At 41.4% G+C, this 20,752-nt stretch overlaps 2 protein-coding genes across 2 annotated transcripts in view; one reads left to right on the top strand and one right to left on the bottom strand.

Moving 5' to 3' along the window:
* Positions 1-8,612, top strand: part of adcy7 (adenylate cyclase 7) — a gene marked incomplete in the record, with an annotated part of 74,861 nt that extends 66,249 nt beyond the window's left edge. The window contains 13 exon segments of the mRNA XM_014021800.1: positions 864-933; positions 1,017-1,114; positions 1,292-1,376; positions 3,158-3,295; positions 3,411-3,461; positions 3,558-3,754; positions 3,841-3,955; positions 4,039-4,197; positions 4,802-4,948; positions 5,909-6,034; positions 6,146-6,260; positions 7,100-7,224; positions 7,444-8,612. Coding sequence (XP_013877254.1) covers positions 864-933; positions 1,017-1,114; positions 1,292-1,376; positions 3,158-3,295; positions 3,411-3,461; positions 3,558-3,754; positions 3,841-3,955; positions 4,039-4,197; positions 4,802-4,948; positions 5,909-6,034; positions 6,146-6,260; positions 7,100-7,224; positions 7,444-7,590 — 1,573 coding nt within the window.
* Positions 8,613-8,647: 35 nt separating this feature from the next.
* On the bottom strand, positions 8,648-20,181 carry brd7 (bromodomain containing 7). The gene is made up of 17 exons (XM_014021801.1): positions 20,079-20,181; positions 19,709-19,902; positions 19,512-19,605; positions 19,379-19,439; positions 19,091-19,235; positions 18,763-18,873; positions 16,604-16,773; positions 15,817-15,931; positions 15,536-15,611; positions 13,103-13,210; positions 12,884-13,019; positions 11,994-12,105; positions 11,840-11,887; positions 11,055-11,136; positions 9,480-9,623; positions 8,932-9,075; positions 8,648-8,810 (listed from the first exon to the last, which is right to left on the bottom strand). Exons 1-17 carry the CDS (start codon positions 20,125-20,127, stop codon positions 8,740-8,742), a joined length of 1,860 nt encoding a protein of 619 aa, XP_013877255.1. The 5' UTR covers positions 20,128-20,181; the 3' UTR covers positions 8,648-8,739.
* Positions 20,182-20,752: the final 571 nt, after the last annotated feature.

Here is a 20,752-nt window from a genome sequence, read left to right on the forward strand (position 1 = left end):
CCCGCAGACAGCTGCATTAATCAGCCTGATTTAACCGTTAAACATGTGAGCATTAATTCACCCCCGTGATGCGAGGAGAAAACACTAAACATAACTGACCTCTGCGTTCCACCCAGTTATTTAGCTCTGTGTGGTGATTTGCTGGTTTTCTTCTCGCAGGCTGCACACAGCCCGCTGCGTTAAATCAGAGGCTGTAGGTTAAAAAGAAAAAAAAAGGTGATTTATTCCTGCAGCTGTGAGATGATGACTGTAGGTCTCGGCTCCAGATTGACCTGTTGTTCGTGGAGCTCTCTCTAGATTTCATTTGTGGATGATTATTTATTTCTCGGTGATGCTGAAATTGTCTTTAGATGTGAATTTAAATAGAGGAAATGTGAAGCTTGTGTTTCTCAGCTGAGCTACAGATTTTGGAGGTTTTTGCGCAAATGCATGTTTTTGTTTTTGTGGTAAAATAGTTGAAAGGTCATCTCGTTGGTATTAAATGCATAAAAAAGCAGGGAAATAATGCGTTGTACCATCTAGGTAACTTTGTCTAAAGGATATAAGTCGTAATGTAATGGTAAAGGTGTTCACAATAAACTTTTTTAATAGAATTGTTTATGATAAACAGGAGTTGTCATCTGTCTGTGTTGATTCATTGTGCTTTCAAACATGTTGTGTTCCTAAAAATGTAGTTTTTAAGCTTTGAATTCCCAATGCAGCTATAATTCCTTCAACCATGAGCCTAATGTGCAGCAGGAGTTTATTCCGTTTGATGATTTATCCATAAAATCAACCAAAATACAGATTTTAAAGTTATCATCAATTTCTTTTCTTTGTTTCTTGTTTCCCTTATCTTCACCCTTGTCTTTCCTTTCATACAGGCAGTGGTTCAAGTCTGAAGAAAGTGGCAGTTTAGCTTTGTTCTTTCCTAAAAAGGATCTGGAAAAGCAGGTTGGTTTTGACACCAGATCGTTTAAACGATTGCGACCTGCTGATGACGACGCTGAGCCACGTTCTGCCTTTTCTCTTTCAAGTACCGAGCCCTGGACCTGCCCATGTTCAAGCACTATGTGGGCTGTGCCACCTTCATCTTCTTCTGCATCTTTGTGGTCCAGATGTTTGTCACAAAGGAGTGAGTAGAACCAAAGATTCACTGTCATTCAGACGTCGTTTCACTCGTCATTCCAAACTGGGAAGCGGAGACGGTCTGTTTTCTCTGTGCTGACTCAAAACCATCTATAAAACAAAGTAACGAGGAGCTGTAGTCATGAAAGACTGATTTCGACTCTCTGGTTTTGTCCTCGTTCAGTCGACACAGGTTGGGCACCACATTCGGAGTGTTGGTTTGTGTGCTGCTGCTGACCCTGGCCATCTGCTTCGCAGGTCACTTGCAGGTCAGTATGTTGAGCCTTTTAGTTCGAGTTTCCCCTCAGACCTAGTTAGCATCTGGGTTTATAAAGAATGAAACAAAAGGAATCCTCACAGTAGATGGTGTAGAAAGGATTGAATATTTCCAGTGAACACATTCTGACGTCTTGTTTCACTCTGCATTACATGTGCACGACTCAAGCCTTTTAGCCTTACATGACATTGAATGAACCGAATTTATTTATTTATTTTGCATTAGAAAAAAAAAGGTCTTTACATTCTGCTTGTGGTAAGGCCAGATGGGATTATATTGTAATAATAAACGAAAACTGACCATGTCTGTAGCTGTTCTCTTACATTTTCTGGGCTTTAATATCTCAGAAGCAGAGCATATATATACATTTATATTTGGAGTCAACTCAATTAAAGATGGCTGCTACCCACAGATCTTAAAACACACACGTGATCCATGTTGCCAAAATGAGTCACACTGTAAAATTTTTCAAATGTTCAAATAATAATAATAATAATAATAATAATAATACATTTTATTTGAAGGTGCCTTTCATGGCWCTCAAGGACACCGTACAATGTAAATACAATGCAATAAAACAAAAGAATAAAGCATAGAATAAAATAACAATAAGACATCATAGTTTACATAATAATTAACAAATGAAAACAACGTATAAAACAAAACATCCTACAAAAAGTAGGGTTAATGGGAGGTGTTGATTAAACTGAATACGCCTGTTTAAAGAGAAGAGTTTTAATCTGTGGTTTAAAAATGGAGACGGTAGGAGAGTTTTTGTTTCAAAAACCTCAAAAWGATGTGGTTTGTTGACATTTGGYGATTTATCACCTGGCTTTAACACTAGTTTATTTTTGTTTTTTTGTTTTTTTTTACAAGAGTGCTGGTTTGAGAACTCAGTTTTGATTGGTCTGGAGTGATGTCATTGGAAATTCCAGCCTTATATTTAAAAAGTTCAATCATAAAGGATGCCAAATATTATTCAAAGGAAATCAAAAGGAATATTTTTGAAAACATATTTGTTAGAAAGCATTGATTTTTAAGTAGTTTAGAAGAATTCTGTGCTGTTTTAGTGACTGGGGTCACTAGATATTGTGTCAATAAACTCATTTATATGCAAATCTCARTTACAGCAACAATCAATAGTTTCGCTTTTTTGCTCTACAAGTGTTTGGATCTGACTTGTTTTGCCAACATGGGTCACAAATATGACTTTAACTTAGTCAGTGTAACTGATTTTAACCTAAAATTGGGGTATGGTAGTAGCTAAGACTGATCCCCAACACATACGTGCAAAATCTTTGTTTCATATTAAAGGTTTCAATATTTTAATTTTAGTTTAGTTTAAAGGAGTCTGTCTTCTGAACATTAAAACAAAAAAAGAGCAGATTTCCTTGATGGTAGTTATAATTGATTGTTTCTGTTTTTTACAATAGCACAAGTCTTCAAAAAAAACATGGAGGTGTGTTTTTTTTTTTTTCCCCCAGTTATTGAACAATGTAAAATGACACAGAACCCAAATGAAGGTTATACTGAGGGTGGAAGGTGCGAAAGGTCAAAACAGCTCTTTTAAATCCACCTCGCTTKACAAAGAAGCTGAAATGTGACCGTTTTGTCAGGCGGCTCAGAAAGAAGTCATCAGCGAGTCACTGACACGTGACGTCTGGAGATGTCTGGCTGAACAAAAAGTCACACGCTTCCTTTCACATGTTTGAATCCACCTTTTTTTTTTCCTTTCATCTTTTCCCATCTCGTTCCTCTTTCTCTCCTGTGCAGCGCGTGTTTCCAGATAAGCTGTCAAGGTGTCAGTGGCTGCCAGCTGTATCGGAGGCGGTGGTGAAACGGCCATGTGTGCGCCTCCCGCTGGCAACCATCACTATTGCCGTCATCATTGTCTTGGCACTGTTCAACCTGGTAAGCCTATTGTGTGTGTGTGTGTGTGTGTGTGTGTGTGTGTGTGTGTGTGTGTGTGTGCCCAGCCATCCAGTGGTTGCACATCAGTCAGTAATTTCTTTTCAACCCTCCGCAGTGCTTCGACACACACATTGGCGAGGATAATGATGACCTGTTCTATCTGCCTGTGAGTGCTGAGTTTACCTGGAGACCGTCACACACATTTGCCAAASGTGTCGATTGTGAATCTAACGTGGGATCTAATTCCCCGGTTCTCCCTCAGTACTCTGTATACTGCTGCATCCTGTCACTCATCGCCTGTGGAGCCTTCCTCCGCTTGAGCTTCGAGCTCAAAGTGCTCTTCCTCGTCGCGGCGTTCACCGCGTACTACGTCCTCATCCTCAACACCAAGGAAAATCTGTTTTTGAGCTACGGAAACTTCACTTACCTTCAGATTAGCTCCGCCTGTAACTGCAGCAGGTAGGGACGCAAAGCTAAAGGCCCACCTCTCCTGAGTTCAGGTGAGATTCGAGGTGAAAACTCTGTTCTTGTTTGTTCTGCTGTAGAGAGGATGAGCTGAAGAAAATCATCTGCTGCATCGGGTTGTTGAAACACCCCCAGATAATGAGCTGCATTTACATCGCCCTCTTCCTGGTCACGACGCTCATCATATCTCATCAGGTCTCTGCCGCTTTGCGTGTCGAGCACGTCCACATACCACCCCCGTCCCCCTCCGCCCTGACTTCCCTCTGTCTGCTCCTCAGAACGAGTACCGCTTCCGGCAGGACTTCCTGCTGAAGTACAAGAACCGCACGGAGCAGGACGAGATCGAGACGAGGGAGAACCTGAACCGCCTGCTGCTGGAGAACGTGCTGCCCGCTCATGTGGCCACGCTGTTTGTCGGGGAAAATAAGAAGAACGAGGTGAGACCTCCAAAAGCCAAACCATCTGGTTGCTAATTTTAAAAAAAACTGAGCTGGAGGATTTTAATAAAAATAAAATGAAAAAGCACTTTTTTAAAGATGTAAACAACACATTTTTACGAGCTGTGAATGGGTTGGTGCTGGAGTCAGTTCAGTTTAATTTCTCACAATAAAAAGGAAGCAGTTTATCTTTTTCTAAATTAATATCCAGGGATAATTCCTTACAGCACGTTTAAGTGCTTTCAAGATGTCTTGGTAATGTTTTCCTGTCTGCTTTAGAATAAATTACAGTCACTCGAATGTCGGCAGTTCAAAACACAACACTGTAGCCATTAACAGTGTCAGCTCATGGGGATATCAGGTTATCACTGTAATGTTGTGATAGTATAGATTTACACAAAACATTCTGGACATGTGCCAAAACTCACGTCTTCTTAAAAGTAGTCTGAGCTGATGCTGTCTCAGAGGTATAAAATGACTTATATCAGTCATCACAAGCTATAATTCAACAAAATGAGTTTGAATCATTAGTAGGAGTTAAATGACAAAGGATGAAGCTAAACAGTCCTTCTCCGTGTGTGTGTGTGTTTTTTTGTCTCAACAGGACCTCTACTACAAGTCCTATGACTGTGTGTGTGTGATGTTTGCCTCAGTGCCAGATTTCAAAGAATTTTACACCGAGTGTGATATTAATAAGGAAGGCCTGGAATGCCTGAGGCTGCTCAATGAGATCATCGCCGACTTTGACGAGGTTAGGAGGCGTAAAAGTTCGAAAGGGATTCATCCCACCSTTCAGAACCAAACGCTTCTCTGAGCCACAGAGAAAATGCTCCCTATGAGGACTGTGGCTGGGTTTAAAGGGATCCCCGATTAGTTGTAACATTCGATTTTATTTGATAAACATATGTTTATCAAATAAAGTCTGTAAAAATACTGTAGGCTGTTTAGTTTTGTAAATTCTTAAAAATATATTTTAACACGAACAGAGCCATTTTATTTACACACAAAGCATTCTGGGTAAATGATGACGTGGATAGGTCCTCGGTGTGAGCGAGCTATATCCACCCTGAAGGTTAATCTTGGACAATATCTGATGATCGACTCTTTTAAATGAAACCAGAGAGCGTTGACAGAGAGGAGAAGGTAGAAATGACTCAGCCTGGAACTGAAAATATAGATGGAGGACAACAGAGCTGCTTCATGGAAGAAGAACCTCAGCTTAGCCTGTTAGCCTTTGCGCTAGCGCTGACACTAATACGTATTAGCTCGGTGCTAGCATGACAAACAAGCTAAACTGAGGTCCTCCATCCATATTTTCAGTTACAGGCTGAGTCATTTCTACCTTCTCCTCTCTGTCAACGCTCTCTGGTTTCATTTAAAAGAGTCGATCATCAGATATTGTCCAAGATTAACCTTCAGGGTGGATATAGCTMGMTMRCATCAAGGACCTATCCACGTCATCATTTACCCAGAATGCTTTGCATGTAAATAAAATGGCCCCGTCCATGTAATATATTTTTAAACTTTTAGTTTAAAAATGATAAAAACTGAACATCCTACAGTTTTTTTACAGTCTTTATTTTACAGTTAAAATATATGTTTATTAAATAATGCCCAATGTTACAACTAATCATGGATCCCTTTAAAGCCTGCAAGGGTAAATAATAGAAATGATTAAGCGTTTTTTTTTTCTTTCCCCTGATCCTAACAGCTGCTGTCCAAACCAAAGTTCAGTGGTGTGGAGAAGATCAAGACAATTGGCAGCACTTACATGGCATCTGCAGGGCTTAGTGGGCTGCCCGGTCAGGAGAACAATCAGGTGGGCAGGCAGAGCAGGGTAAGGCCGAGGTCACTCTGGCTCTTTCAAAGACTAACCTAACCACACATGAACTCTGAAACAAAAACCAGCCTCTGTGTTGACTCTGGACGTGCCTCTGTGGGTTTTCAGGACAAAGACAGGCAGCAGGCTCAGATAGGAATCATAGTGGAATTCGCCATCGCCATGATGGGCAAGTTGGACGGCATCAACAGACACTCCTTCAACAGCTTCAGGCTGAGAGTGGGTGAGTGTTTGGCAGCTGCAGCATAAACCTTTCACCTCACAAACTGCACTGGAATACATCTCTGTTGAGACCGGCACCATGACCCCGAGGGTTCCCTGAACACGATTGGTTCTTATAGAGCTTTTAACGTCTGAGTGGTACCATTCACTGATACCAAGTTATGAAGCTGTCGCCCTTATGTAAGCCTCAGCAGCTTCACTGTGATGGATCTAAAGTCCTACAGCCTCACAGGATTGAGTCTACGAGAGAAACAGCAGAGAGCCATTTCAGACACACAGACTAAAGAGGACATCATATAAATCATCACATAAATATCACAGAGTGGTTCTGTTAAAAGGTTTCCACATTGGATTCTTCTTAGATTTCATCACACACACACACAGGTTGGTTTTTCTATCCTCATGGGGACCTTGCATTGACTTCCAGTCATTTCTATACCCTAAACCTAAACCTGCCCCAGTACACACCTGACTTGAAATCTAGCCTTTAACTCAATTCATGCCTTAATCTTAAACCCCCCACTCACAAATTGAGTTCCATCATTTTAGGACCAGTCTTTGGTCCCCATAAAAAGGCCCTGTCACACTTAGATATTTTTACTCAACTTGTGAAAATTTTAGCTGATTTAAAGATGTCTACACTGCAGATGGAATAAAAAAAATTAAATGAAAGCCTCTTTTGGATGTGTGCTTACTGCAAACAGATTTGGTTTTCTTACTTTCTTTTAGCTCAGTTTAGAATCTTTATTTTCAATAAAATGGACACTTAAAAAAACTTTACCATTTCTCTTACTTATAGGTTACAGATGATTTTTTTGTGGCTTTTTTCGCCCCATGCAGGAATTAACTATGGTCCAGTGATAGCTGGTGTGATCGGGGCCAGGAAACCCCAGTACGACATCTGGGGCAACACGGTGAATGTAGCCAGTAGGATGGAGAGCACCGGAGAGCTGGGAAAGATCCAGGTATATTCAACACATAACTTTGACCCTAAATTTGATTTTCAGTATTCATGTCAACAGCCACAGGACAGTGTTCTGTTTCAATTTTTAAGCAACAGAAAAAGATTTCGCCACGTTACTCTGTCCCTTTTTTGCAGCTTTTCCACTCTACACAAACTACTTCACTATTAATACAACAGCTCTCAACCTGTAATAAAACCACTCCGTCTCTTTGCCGTTTAGGTAACAGAGGAGACCTCCGCGGTGCTGAACCGGCTGGGTTACTCCTGTGAGTGTCGAGGACTCATCAACGTGAAGGGGAAAGGGGAGCTAAAGACCTTCTTTGTGTGCACTGACACRAGCAAGCAGCAAGGCATGAGCCTGAGCTGAGGCCCGGACTGAGCTGAACGCAGACTCTCGTACACGAGTTTACAGACTCCTTCACATCACAGACAGGAACACTGTGGTGTTACTGAGAGAAGAAAAAAAAAGATTTGGATGAACTGCTTTTTCGATCGTGTGCTGGATTTCACCGAAGGAGACCGGGAGAAAACAGTTGGTACAATCAGCATCTTTTTTTTAAATTCACAAACATGTCTTGTGATCTGTTACTTTTGTACTTTTTGTCTCCATCTTAATGTGATAAAAAAAAACATGTATTGGAATAATGCCAAGTTAGATTATTCTTGAACACATTTTTTGCTCTTGATTTTCGCAAAACAGTAATTTATTCTAAATTTGATCAGAATGAATTTGGTTGAATTGGATGGTTTATTAGAACTTGTGTGCCGAGAGGACTTTTGTTGTGAAATTTGCACTCTGAACACATTGAAGGAAAGAAAATGTTCTGGAAACTTCTTTTTCCCCCACTTAAAAACAGGATCTACTGATGCAACCCTTTTTTTTTAGTAAGATTAAAATTCCTAAAACCCTCATAGCTTTAGGTTCAGGTGGAATAACCTTACTCACATTATTTTAATTAAGGTCCAGCTGTGCATTTTAGCCATAATAACCATTTAAACCTGAACTAATAAATGACAAAAACACACATTGTGTTTCATTAGGACAAGTTTTAAAACAGTTTGTAATCCATCGGTTTGGTTCATTCTGCTCACGTATTGAAAAACAAATCTCTGGTATTTTTTGCTTCTCGTTTCCATCCACGCTGCGATGGTGGAAGTCTGATGCATGTCCTCCGTCTGTGTGATCCAACAACCTGCCTGCTGTGGATGGGTTTATTATCACCTGAACACCCTCAGTGCTTCTGAAACTCTGTCTTGTGGCCTTATTCGTCCGACACAAACATCTCGTCTGTAATTACGATTACATAATAGCATACTGGCAATTTTGTGAACAACTGTGACGTTGACTTTTTGTACAGATACAGAATGTAATAAATGTTTTCTTAAGTCTGCAGTTTGTCATGCACGGTTACACAACAACCAAGGTTTTATTAAAAAAAAAAAGTTTATTGATTAACACAAAAAACACTTTTTTTACAAAATTTAAGTTATTACATTGAATGTGGATGGTTGAAGATTATTTCACAGTGACCAGTGGAACATCTGAGCAGGTTGGTAAAATCTCCATCGATTCACTCGTCTCCATCACTACAAACAAACAAAAAAACATTGAATTGCCTGAATTCTGTGATTTACAGGCAAATTTAGAATTTTTCCTCCATGAAGCCTCACTGAGGTTAACATGGAGCGCAGCTGTGAGGAGACGCACCTGTAGTGAGGTCTATGAGGGGCTCCGGTAACTCCTCTGGAGGGACAGCAACACCCATAGCCTTCCTGATGCTGTGGATGCTGCTGACGTCACGTGGGGCCACTTGACCAGTCAGCTGGGTCAGGTTTCCTGTCACCTTCTCAGCTGTACAGGTGGAACGTACAGAAACAATACAGCAGGAGATTAGAGCATGGAGCTTATATAAAAATAAAAAAACAGGAGGGGACTAGTCATGAGTTAAAGAGCCTTTTGTCTATTTTTACAGCAAATAAAACCTACAGCCAAAGCCTTTAGCTGTGAGACTACACAAACAAGTCTCCCCCCTAAATTACAAAAACATGGCGTTTATTATATAAAATTTATTAAATCACTCTCATATACGTGGGAAAAAGGAGATTCGGTGATTTGAATCTGATCCATGTCTAACTGCAAATTCTTGTCTAAAGCCGGATGAACCCCACCCCCAATCTGTGTAAGATGAATACTGCAGGAGGTAAATGAAGGCCTGTTACAGCTGGACTGAGCAGAGGAACAAAGGCGGTCCTTACCCAGCTCCAGCTCCTTGGCAGTGGGAGCCAGAAGGCAGATCATGTTAGGAGGCTGCTTGGCACTCAGACGCTCCCTCTGAGCTTCCTGCAAGTCGCGCAGCAGCTTTGTAGTCTCGTCCAGTTTCTGCTGGAAGTGGAGCGCCTCTGAAACAGATCAGGGTGGGAGGACACAAACGCACACACAGTTATCGCTTCCTCCGAGGTCGTCCCATTACATTAGGGTAACCCCCCCCTGCCGACATAGTGCTTCCATTCTTCCTGAATACAAACCATCAGAGTCAGTCCCACAAAGAGGGATCAACATGACGAGCTCATTGCACATTTTATAGCTTTAAACGATTCATTTTCCTATAATTGTGTATTTTTTTTTACTAACTTTTATCTACAAGACAATATTTTGTTTGCAGTGGTGGGCACAGTTTCACCAACGGTGGAACTAACTTCTCATTTAGTGGATTGGAGGTTTATTTATTTTTTTGCTACCTTTAAAAAACTTAGAGGACCGATTAGCTTCTGCTAAAGTATCTTCCACTAAAAAGACCATTTCATAGATACGACTTGTCACAAATGCATGAAGCGAGCAAACCTCAAACTTGGAAAACTTTCCTTCAGGATCATAGGTGAGATTTTTCACAAATATTTAAGCTATAAATCTGCTTTTTGAGCTTGTTGAATTTGCACAATTCCAAAGGAGTTTTCCTAGCATCCTCAGATTTTTATCAGTTGATCTGTGACCCAGAAGAGCTAGGTTCAAAAAACTACAAAATGGTCCATTAGCTTCCACTAAATTAGCTTCCACTAAATTAGCTTCCACTAAATTAGCTTCCACTAAATTAGCTTCCACTATATTAGCTTCTAAATTAAAACTATTCTTACAAGCTGTGCTGAACGTGTCAGGGCACAGAGAGTGTAGCATGTAGCATCTTTAGCAGCTAAACTTCAAACTAAGAGTGTGGAAGAAATTAAAGAACAGTTAATATTAATTAAATAAATACAAAAACTGACTACATATAAAATATGATAGGGAAAGTATTTGCTATTTGTTGTTTGACTAACTTCCAACTGTATTTATAAAATTACAAAAGTTTATCAAAATGCTTTTACTTTGAAACAGATGAACTGGAATTATCATAAGTTAGACAGAGCCATGATTTGAGAATGATCCTACCCACCTTCAAATTAAACCAATAGAAAACTTCAACTGGAAGGAGATGAAGACGTGTGACACGGGCTGAGTGACATATGACTTAGCGGTTAGCGTTAGCTTCCACTAATTTTTTTTTATCTAACAGTTTAGCATAAGCAGAGCTAAGATTCTTGTTTAGTGGATTAGAGGTTTTGTTTAGCTGTGTCCAACACTTTTTATTCCATTTAGGCCAATTAAACATTTAAAACTGGATGCAGTGTTGGCTGTATAAATATTTTCCCAACTTTTTTTTTTGAAAGAGATAAATGTGTAGTCCTTTATGAAGGATTGCTTTGTCTGAGGGAGCTGGAAGAAGTCTTTAAAAACACTTCAAGAGTTCATTAAAATGCAGTTAATCCCAGCTATAAAAGTAAAACAAAGGTCATTACCCCCAGAGAGCTCCTCCTCCGTCTCCAGGCCCGCAGCAGAGCGCAGGAAGTCCAGCTTGGTGGACGAGTCGGGCTCCGGTACCTACGAGAGGCGGAGGGGAAACAAGATGCTGGGTCAGATTAGAAAAAGGCATTCCAGCCCGGACAGCTGACGTGCCAAAGGGGGGAACATCAAGGCCTCCTGAAGCCTCTTTTTTGTGTCATGCTGCCCTCTCTGCTCCAATAAAACTCAAAACCGAATGAAAAGCTGCATCAGCCGAGCGGGGGATGAGTGTAAACTGGAGCACGGCCAGGAACAGCAAACAGCCAGCACAGAGGGTCACTGTGTGTTTGGCTCCAGGGGGGCCGGTCCTTTGGTTTCCTCCGCTGCCGTTAGGAGCGATTCAGCTCTGCAGCCGGCCAGCGATGAAGGGAAACACAGTTCCCTCCAAACGCTCCCGACTGCGGACCGCGAGAGAGCGGCCTTTATGTCTGGTGGAGGGAAACGTTCTTTCCATGTGAGGCTGGATCCCAGCTGACGGCGGGGTCCCTGCTGTGTTGACACAGCTGGCTGAAGCAGGAACCATCAGCAGAGGCCGTAAAGAGCACAAATTAAAGGAAGGAGCCTCCTGCAGGGCGTTAGAGCGAGCGCACATGACGAGCGGCAGCGCAGCAGGACGAGTGGCTACACACACGGCGTTCTGCGCTTGTGTCCATGTTTGTTCTTACACGGTTGGGTGAGCTTCAGTGATCAACAGAGGCCTTTAACTGCAGAGAGTAAAAGGAGGAGTTTATCAGTCTCTCACCTCCAGGTCACYCTTGTCCTCCTGTGTGTTTGTGGTCTCCTCTGGCTGCTGGATGGATTTAAAAAGGAAAAAGCAAAAAACACAAATTAGTGAATGAATCATTTAATGTTGTGGTATTAGAATCAGGAGTAAAAAGCTCTGGATGGCTCATTACCAGCTCAGCCTCCTTCAGGGCTCTTGAATGCTCTCCGTTGGTCATAGCGTCCAGAAGATTGTCTGCCAGCTTGTACACGTACTCATCTGATTTGGCCAGGAAGTCAGACAAGCTGCCACACACACACACAACCATAACACAACTTTATTTTTACTCTAGTGTTTTATTTTTTCACTTCGCTGACTAAAATTAATAAGCTGTTGATTTTAACTGCAGTAAAACTTCCTGGAGAAATTTGGGACTTTCTATTTGCACAGAGGGACTGAGACAGCAGGAACCATCAATAATAAACCTTTAAAATATAATATATGAAGACGAACAAGATTCATCAAGTGATCATCATCACATAGATACATTTTAGATACAATTAAGCTAAATTACAGCACTCAGTACACTAAATCCCTTATTCAGCTTTTCAGGTTTTCACCCACATACAGGAGGAGATTTGATTCATTTGTTTTTCCTTGTTCTTTAAATGATCTTTTATTAATATCACCTGCTGCTGACTGTAAAGAGGATTAACTAACCCATACTTTTCATGGGTTCTGTAAAACACATACAGAAACAACCAAACATTTGTTTTAAGTGTGTTGAAGTTCAGCGGTTATGGAGATTATTACACAACGTTTTGTCTTCCAAAACCAGAAATATTTTTTTTTCTCCTTTCAAAATATTCAGTTTGGTGTATTTCTTGAGGATAATAATGTGGAGTTTCTAGTCACTAATCAAATCAAACTTTGAATAAAGCAGTTAAAGACAAAAGAATGGATAATTAAAAACAAAGTGTTTCAGGCAGCTCATTCCTTCTCCATGGAGTTGAACCAGTTTTGGCGTGTGGCTCTGTACAGCTGACGTGTCACTGTAACATGTTTCTGTGTGTAAATCTGTACCTGTCTGACCCCTGCAGACTGGACTCCTCTCCGTAGACGGAGAAGATGAGGTCAGAGTTCTCCTTGCTGATGTTGGCGAAACTCGAGTCGAAGGTGGGCGCGTAGGACGTGAACGGCCCGTAGTTTAAATAGGACACTGTGGGGAGGCGGGTGAACACAGGAAGGCTTATTAACTGATACTTAAACTGCTGATACAGGAGAGAGAGACCAGCTCAGGACCTGGAGTCATCCTGTTCCTCTTGTCCTCCCTGAAGTTCTGCAGAGCGTTCACACCGTTCTGCAGCCGGTTGGACATCATGCCCAGCTTCACCGGACAGTAGCCCACATCTGGAAGAACATAAGAGCTTATTTCTTCAACTCTCTCAACCCCCTGCTTGTATTTAAACACTCAGATATGTTCATAAGATCTGAAAAGCCTGATGAGAATCAGAATAATTTCTTAGAGAGCGACTTTACGTCGCGTTCGCAAATGCAACCGTTTTAAAGATTAATGCAGATTTTACACACGAGGCGGGCTGAGAAAATCCTTTATTTCCAAAAGCTGGAAGCTGAGCGGTCATAAAATCTGGTTTAAAAAGAGCCCAATCAAAAATCCACTCAGGCTTTTAGAAAACATGAATGATAAGAAGTCATTTTTAATTACCGAGACAGAATCAACAGCCTCTTTTCACAAAACAGCTCAGTCCAGGGCTGAGACCTGTTCTGTCCAAGAAACACTGATGACATCAGTGAGCGACCGCCCCGCTCGCAGCATTAAACATCAACAAACACGTTTATTACCGAGGGAATATTGAGGAGGATGCAGCACAGCTACGATGCAGGTAGTTTAAAAAAAAATCAACTACAAAGAGGATCGCTACAGTATGTTACCTCTCAATAAATGTGTCGCTGTCTAACTGAGTGTATCCAGGTGAGGGGGAACTGTCTGGCTTCACCTGTGATACAGCGGGTAAAATAAGTATTGAACACCTCACCATTTTTCTCAGTAAATATATTACTAGAGGTGCTAATGACATGAAATTTTCACCAGATGTCGGTAACAACCCAAGTGATCCATACATACAAAGAAATCAAACCATAAATGTCCAGAAATGAAGTTATTTGTAATAATGTGGAATGGCACAGGGAAAAAGTATTGAACACATGAAGAAAGGGAGGTGTAAAAAAGGCATGGAAAGCCAAGACACCAGCTGAACTCTCTCAGTAATTAGAAAGCAAGCCTGCCCCTTGTCAGTGCAAGTTAATATCAGCTGGTTCAGTCCCAAATGATGGCCAGGTATCACACAAGAACCATCTGATGATGGGTAAAAGTAAAGAGCTCTCTCAAGACCTTCACAACCTTATTGTTGCAAAGCATAATGATGGCATCGGTTACAGAAGAATGTCTAAACTTCTGAAGGTTCCAGTGAGCACTGTTGGGRCCATAATTCAGAAGTGGAAAGAACATCATTTCACCATAAACTGACCACGACCAGGTGSTCCTCATAAGATTTCTGACAGAGGAGTGAAAWGAATTATCAGAAGAGTTGTCCAAGAGCCAAGGACCACTTGTGGAGAGCTTCAGAAAGACCTGGAATTAGCAGGTACGATTGTTTCAAAGAAAACAATAAGTAATGCACTGAACCACCATGGCCTGTATGCACGCTCACCACGCAAGACTCCACTGCTGAAGAAACAGCATGTTGAAGCTCCTTTAAAGTTTGCTGCACAACATTTAGACAAGCCTGTGTAATACTGGGAGAATATAGTCTGGTCAGATGAGACCAACATTGAACTGTTTGGATGCCAGAATACACATCATGTTTGGAGGTCAAATGGCACTGCACATCAGCCCAAAAACACCATACCAACAGTGAAGTTTGTAGGTGGGAACATCATGGTGTGGGGCTGTTTTTCAGCATATGGTACTGGCAAACTTCAAATAATTGAAGGAAGGATGAGTGGAAAAATGTACAGAGACATTCTTGATAAAAATCTGCTTCCATCTACCAGGATGATGAAGATGAAACGTGGCTGGACATTTCAGCAAGACAATGAGCCCAAACACAAAGCCAAGGAAACTCTCAGTTGGTTTCAGAGAAAGAAACTAAAGCTGCTGGAATGGACCAGCCAATCACCTGACCTGAATCCAACAGAAAATCTATGGAAAGAACTAAAGATCAGAGTTCATAGAAGAGGTCCACGAAACCTTCAAGATTTGAAGACTGTTTGTGGAAGAATGGGCCAAAATCACACCTGAGCAATGCATGCCACTAGATTCTCCATACAGGAGGCGTCTTGAAGCTGTCATTGACAACAAAGACTTTTGTACAAAGTATTAGATAAATTTCAGTAAGTGTGTTCAATTCTTTTTCCCTGTGCCATTCCACATTATTACAAATAACTTCATTTCTGGACATTTATGGTTTGATTTCTTTGTATGAATGGATCACTTGGGTTGTTACCGACATCTGGTGAAAATTTCATGTCATTAGCACCTCTAGTAATATATTTACTGAGAAAAATGGTGACGTGTTCAATACTTATTTTACCCGCTGGATATGAAGGACCTGAGGGAGCTTAAAGATGAACTGGTGTGTGAGGCCAGTTCACAGAGCTGTCTCATGAATGAGGCTAATGAAAAAGCGATGGTTATAAGCTGGAAGGACCTACCCCCCGGTGAGGGATCAGCTGGGTTGAGGATAGCCAGAGTGGTGGAGCCATCAGACTTCTGCCTCACAAACTCCAACTAAAAGAGAAAAACATTGTCAATAATTAAAAACCCAGTGTCAGAATGTCATCCAGTATGTGTCAACCATGAAAACTGGTTAAAAACAAGAGCATTCTCATTAAGCTAAAACAGTCATTTTAAACGACTCAGGTCCTCTGGTTATTTGTTTCAAAGCAGATCTTATTAGAAAAAGATAAATCTTTGTGTATTTTCCTGCTCTCACATCACACTGCAGCACTCTGTTAGACAGCTTTCCTCCAGAGTCCACGATGACCTTGCGGATTTCCTCTAGCTCTTTCTCAGCCTTTGCTGCTTCGTCCTTGATGTCTTTGTCCTGTCTGCAAAAGAAACAAATTAAAAAAAGGATGAGACAGTTTGACCATGAGAAACAATTGTTGATTCTACGGCAATATATAAAAAAAAAGAAAAAGCTGAAGAAAGGAAATCTAGATGAACGTCAACGATTGAACGCCTGCGTTTTCTCTTTGCATCAACTCGGAAATGTTTGTCAATATTGGATGTCATCGAGACTTTTGTTCCTCTGGAAACAAAAAGCTGAGTTCAACATTGGCGCAGCAACAAACTCTCATGTTGCTCCTGCGACAGTGAGCCCTTGTGTAACGAGTTCCTTCAGTCAACAGGTCGTGTTGACTCAGATGGAAACAAAACCGATGTAAAAGATGTACAGCCAGGAAAGTAAACAAGTCCCAGCTTGTTGTCGGGCATTCCTCACATTCTCAGCCTCCAGCTCCACAGTGGAAAACCAACCCTCTGAAGAGTCKGATTCAAAGGAAGCCACGCTGTGCTGCGGCCGAGCGGGTGCCTTCCACGGCACGCCACACGCTGTTTCTGAGGAGATTCACTTGTAGCACGGTGAAACCTGACAACACGTCACTCTGACACCAGCTGAGGTGGCCGTGAGAGGTCAGCTCTCACTTTAAGGCTTTTGCAGTCATGAAAACACAGCTGTGAGGACGGCTGGAATGTGTGACGCCTGCATGCTGGAGCACCTGGGCGTGCTGGGTGTCTGCGAGCGCTCGCTGCTCCCCGAGCTCGCTGCTCCCTCCTTGTTCTGGTCCAGGCTGCCGGCCACTTGTTCCTCTGACTTCAGAGGCTGTCTGGTGGAAGGATCGAGGCCCGACATGAAATCTATGCTCTGCTTCAGGCTGTCCAGCCGCTCCTATTGAAGAGACAGAACAGGGAAGAAAAGTAAACAAAGCGATGAGTAGAAAGAAAAGGACTTTTTGAACGCTGTGCTGCTCTCTGCTGCCCTCGTCTGTCGCAGTTCTGCAAAAGCAAGTCTTGTATGATTCAACCTCAGTAAGGTCTCTGTTTATTCTAATTAATCACTCACCACTGAAAGGTGAAGGATGTTTTTGTTCGTGTGTTTGTGTCTGTTAGCAAAATATCTCAGAAGCCAGTGGATGGATTTTAATAAAACTCTCAGAATGTAATCTCTGGATGTACGCCTCCAACTGATTCACTTTTGGAGCCAATCCAACTCAAGATGGCCGCCCCAGACAACTTACTTTCGAAAACACATAAACAACCATAACCTCAGCAACTGTACAGACACTGAAGTAGAATTTGATGTGGTAGTAGCTGAGAGTCTTAAGTCTCCCTGAAAAGAGGCAGGCGACATCTCAAGGAATGCTAGGCCTTTAATCTTCAATGCAATTACTAATCTGAAACACTAACATGGCTTTGTGTCAAACGTCACCATTAGGACAGCAGCAGTTTCAAAAACCTCAGGCGACTTGCGTCACCCTTGTCCTCTGAACATCATTTCATGTCTCAATATGGGAACGCCATCAGTCCAGCCCAGGGCGTTCCCACAGTGAGGCATGAAACCCTGGGTGAAGTGCAGCACGTTCCTCTGTCACATCCAGAAATGATGAAAACTATGTCGAAGTGTAAACGGAACAAATGTGACGGTGAGCCGTCACCAAGCCAACAATCTACTTTAAAAAGGTTTAATTACTTGACATGAGGACGTTTTGTGGCGCACAAAGCTTAGTGAAAACCAGCTKGGTGTGAATGCGTTTTCTTTTCAAGCTTCAAAGACTGAACTGTAATCACCTCTCACAGTTTGAAAATAAATATAACTCTATATGCAGCAAGAAAATCCTTCAGACTTTAAATATTTATATCCATTAATCTGTGAAGGGTTCTACAGCCACTGGCAGCAACTCGCCCATCTCAAAACTATGGCTCCACATTCCGGTCATAAAAACAAACATCTGTTTGGTTCACACAGAAACCAGTCGAGGCAGTCGAGTCCTGCAACAATGTGAACTCACACACAAGGCCCGTGTTGTGTAATTAGCAAACAGCAGCACTACTGGTAGGAGTGAAGCAACTGTTGGCTCACAGGCACAACACCTCTTCCTTCCATTTCAGTCATTTCACAAACGACACCCAAGCAGGAAGGAGGCGTCTCAGGATTATCGTGAGTTGAAAACATGCAGGGCAGTTGGCCTTTTAAACACAAACACCCCATAAAGCTGAACCTGTGCTCAGTCTCTGCAAGCATCAGAAAAAACAACAACATGAAGATTCCTTTTACCATCTGAGTCCGTCTGACAGCTGAAGATAGGGCCAAACTGGGTTATAAAGAAAAAAAAAAGATGCTAAGCACATCAGAAAAACTACAACAAAGCAACAGAAAATGAAGATGTTAAAAACGTCTGACGAGTGAAGTGTCTTGCCCAAGGACACGACACCTGAGACAGCTGGAACGGCAACCCTCCAGTTACAGGGCGACTCCCCCAACCACTCCGCCACAGAGATGTGAGATGTTGAAGATGAACCAGTGAAAGATGAGAGGTCAGCCTGACGTCTGAACTTTGATTCTCACTTTATAGAATTTGATGAAAGTTGAGCATCAACAAAGGTTTTCTTCCAAAAAGCTTTTGCATTTTGGCTTTGTTTGTTACATAAATCATGTGTAATTAGTCTGCTGCTGTAGGTTCTCTGTGCTCATAACCACAAACAAACATATAATCTAAACAAAGATAAAAACATGCTCAGCCTTGGTTTGATAAATCTGAATATTTCTGTGAGTGTGCACTTTCACATTTTTTTGTCAGTATGGAAAGCGGTGCACTGTTTCACAGGTGAGGCCTCTGGTCTGACTGAACAAGGTAAAACTGCTCAGAGGTTTTTATACCTGGCTCAGGATCTTCAACCCAGAATGTAAAAGTTTTCTAGCTGCTTTGTGGTAGATCGTTTCAGGTTTGTTGTAAATCATGGCATTCTGACACATGATCCTAAAATCCATCTGTATCAAAGACAAAAATTCAGCGTTAAACATACGAAAATAAGACAAAAACAGTAGCATCTGACATTTTTAACATTTTTAAATTGAAAAGAAATCAAGATAAATCTAACGCTTGGCCATTTTACAGCTTTTGAGTCATTATTTTCTTTGACATTAATGAAACATGAAACAACACTGCCTTCTAACCAGCAGCGTTGTGAAGCAGTCACGCATGTACCTTGAGTTCATCCAAAGACTGGTAGCATTCTTTCTTTACTTTCTCCTTCATTGAACTGAAGTCCATAGGGCGTCTGATGATTGAAGAATAACCAGGTGCAATGAGGTCTGTCACTGGAAACGTGAAGAACGCGTTGGGGTCTTTCCTACAAAAAAAAAAGTCTTTAGCTGCACCAAAATTACACACAAAAAAGCTACATTGGTTGATCCTTAAAATGCTCATTGAAGCACAGAAACATGCTGATATGCAACAATTAAAAAAGAGACATGTTTGTAATCAATACTGCACCTTTGAAGCTGCCTAATGAGCTGATTCAAAGCTTCCTGCAGAGGGCTCTGCTCTTTTTCAGCTGAGAACAGCAACAAAAGCATATTAGAGAATAAACATCGAGACAATAAATGCTGGGATTATTTAAGAATACCTTCTAGTTTATCCAGCTCTGAACGTATAGGGGTCCTGCAGGGATCTCTGTCGTTTTCTCCCTCTGCTACTTGCCCTTTTTTCTTCTTCGTCATCTAACATGCAACAAATAGTAAAAATGTCTCAGGTGAGACTAAAACAGTCGCTCCTGCCACCTGTAAAGTTAGAAAACGTGCGTCTTTAAATGACCCTCTTTACCTTCTTCTTCCCTCTTTCTTCCCCTGGTGATGAGAAGCTTCTTTCTTTGTCCTTTTTCTTTTTCTTCTTTTTCTCCTTGGTTTTGTCTCCGTCTGCCAGCTGGTCCTCGTAAAAAGTGTCTAAACTGGAGCTTCCTGTCGTCACTTCGTTCCCGGACACTTTTAACACCAGCTTCAGCGGCCGGTCTCCGTAATCTGTGAGCATCAAATGAGACATGAGCATTTAAATATCAGCTTACTGGCAGTCCGAGCTAATGCTAATCATTATCGTGACAGAACAATGACCGAAGAGATAATTCTACTTATTTTTTAAAGAAAAATCAAAAAGAGTGTAATAAACATAAAATGTTCAATTGTAGAAAACAAAATACCTTCATATCCATGTTTGTCGGACTTGTGTTTTTTGTGCTTCTTGCCCATTGTTTGTGTTGTGGTTTAGCCGCCCTGCTGCTAGCTAGGATGGGTTAGCGGAAGTAGCTCAGAAAGTCGACTTGTTACAGCGACGCCTAACGGTGAGGCGGTGACACTACAACAACAACAACCCGCCGCGGCGCTTTCAGCCAGGAGGGGGCAGTATAAGCTTTACTTTAACATTAAAAATACCTCAATCCTGGATCATGGCCAACAGTTAGACACGTGCTCTTACGCATTTAATTATATAATTAAAGGGGATCCCTGGCCCTAAATATAAATTAATGTACTTTTGTTATCAAACACAGAATCAAAAAGGAAATTTGGACTGGATTCCCATTTTAAATATTTTTAAGTATTCAAATCTGAATTATTTTAACAATAAATAAAAGAAAACAAAAAATGTGTATGAGAAAGTACTTGACCTCGTCTGATTTCAGCTCCAGTAGAGTGATCTGAATTCAAGACAACGTTTTGCTTTTTCATTGTAGAAACAGTCAGATTTTTTTTATGATAAAGGTCTTCTTATGGAAAAGCCAGAGTTTCCTGTCAGTTTAGCTGTCAACATCATTTTTTTCAAAGCTTTTTTATTGTTTTTTAACAAAAAACACAAACAAAAAACAAACTAACAGAA

This window comes from Austrofundulus limnaeus, unplaced genomic scaffold (assembly GCF_001266775.1).
Source record: "Austrofundulus limnaeus strain Quisiro unplaced genomic scaffold, Austrofundulus_limnaeus-1.0 Scaffold306, whole genome shotgun sequence".
NCBI classification, from domain to species: domain Eukaryota; kingdom Metazoa; phylum Chordata; class Actinopteri; order Cyprinodontiformes; family Rivulidae; genus Austrofundulus; species Austrofundulus limnaeus.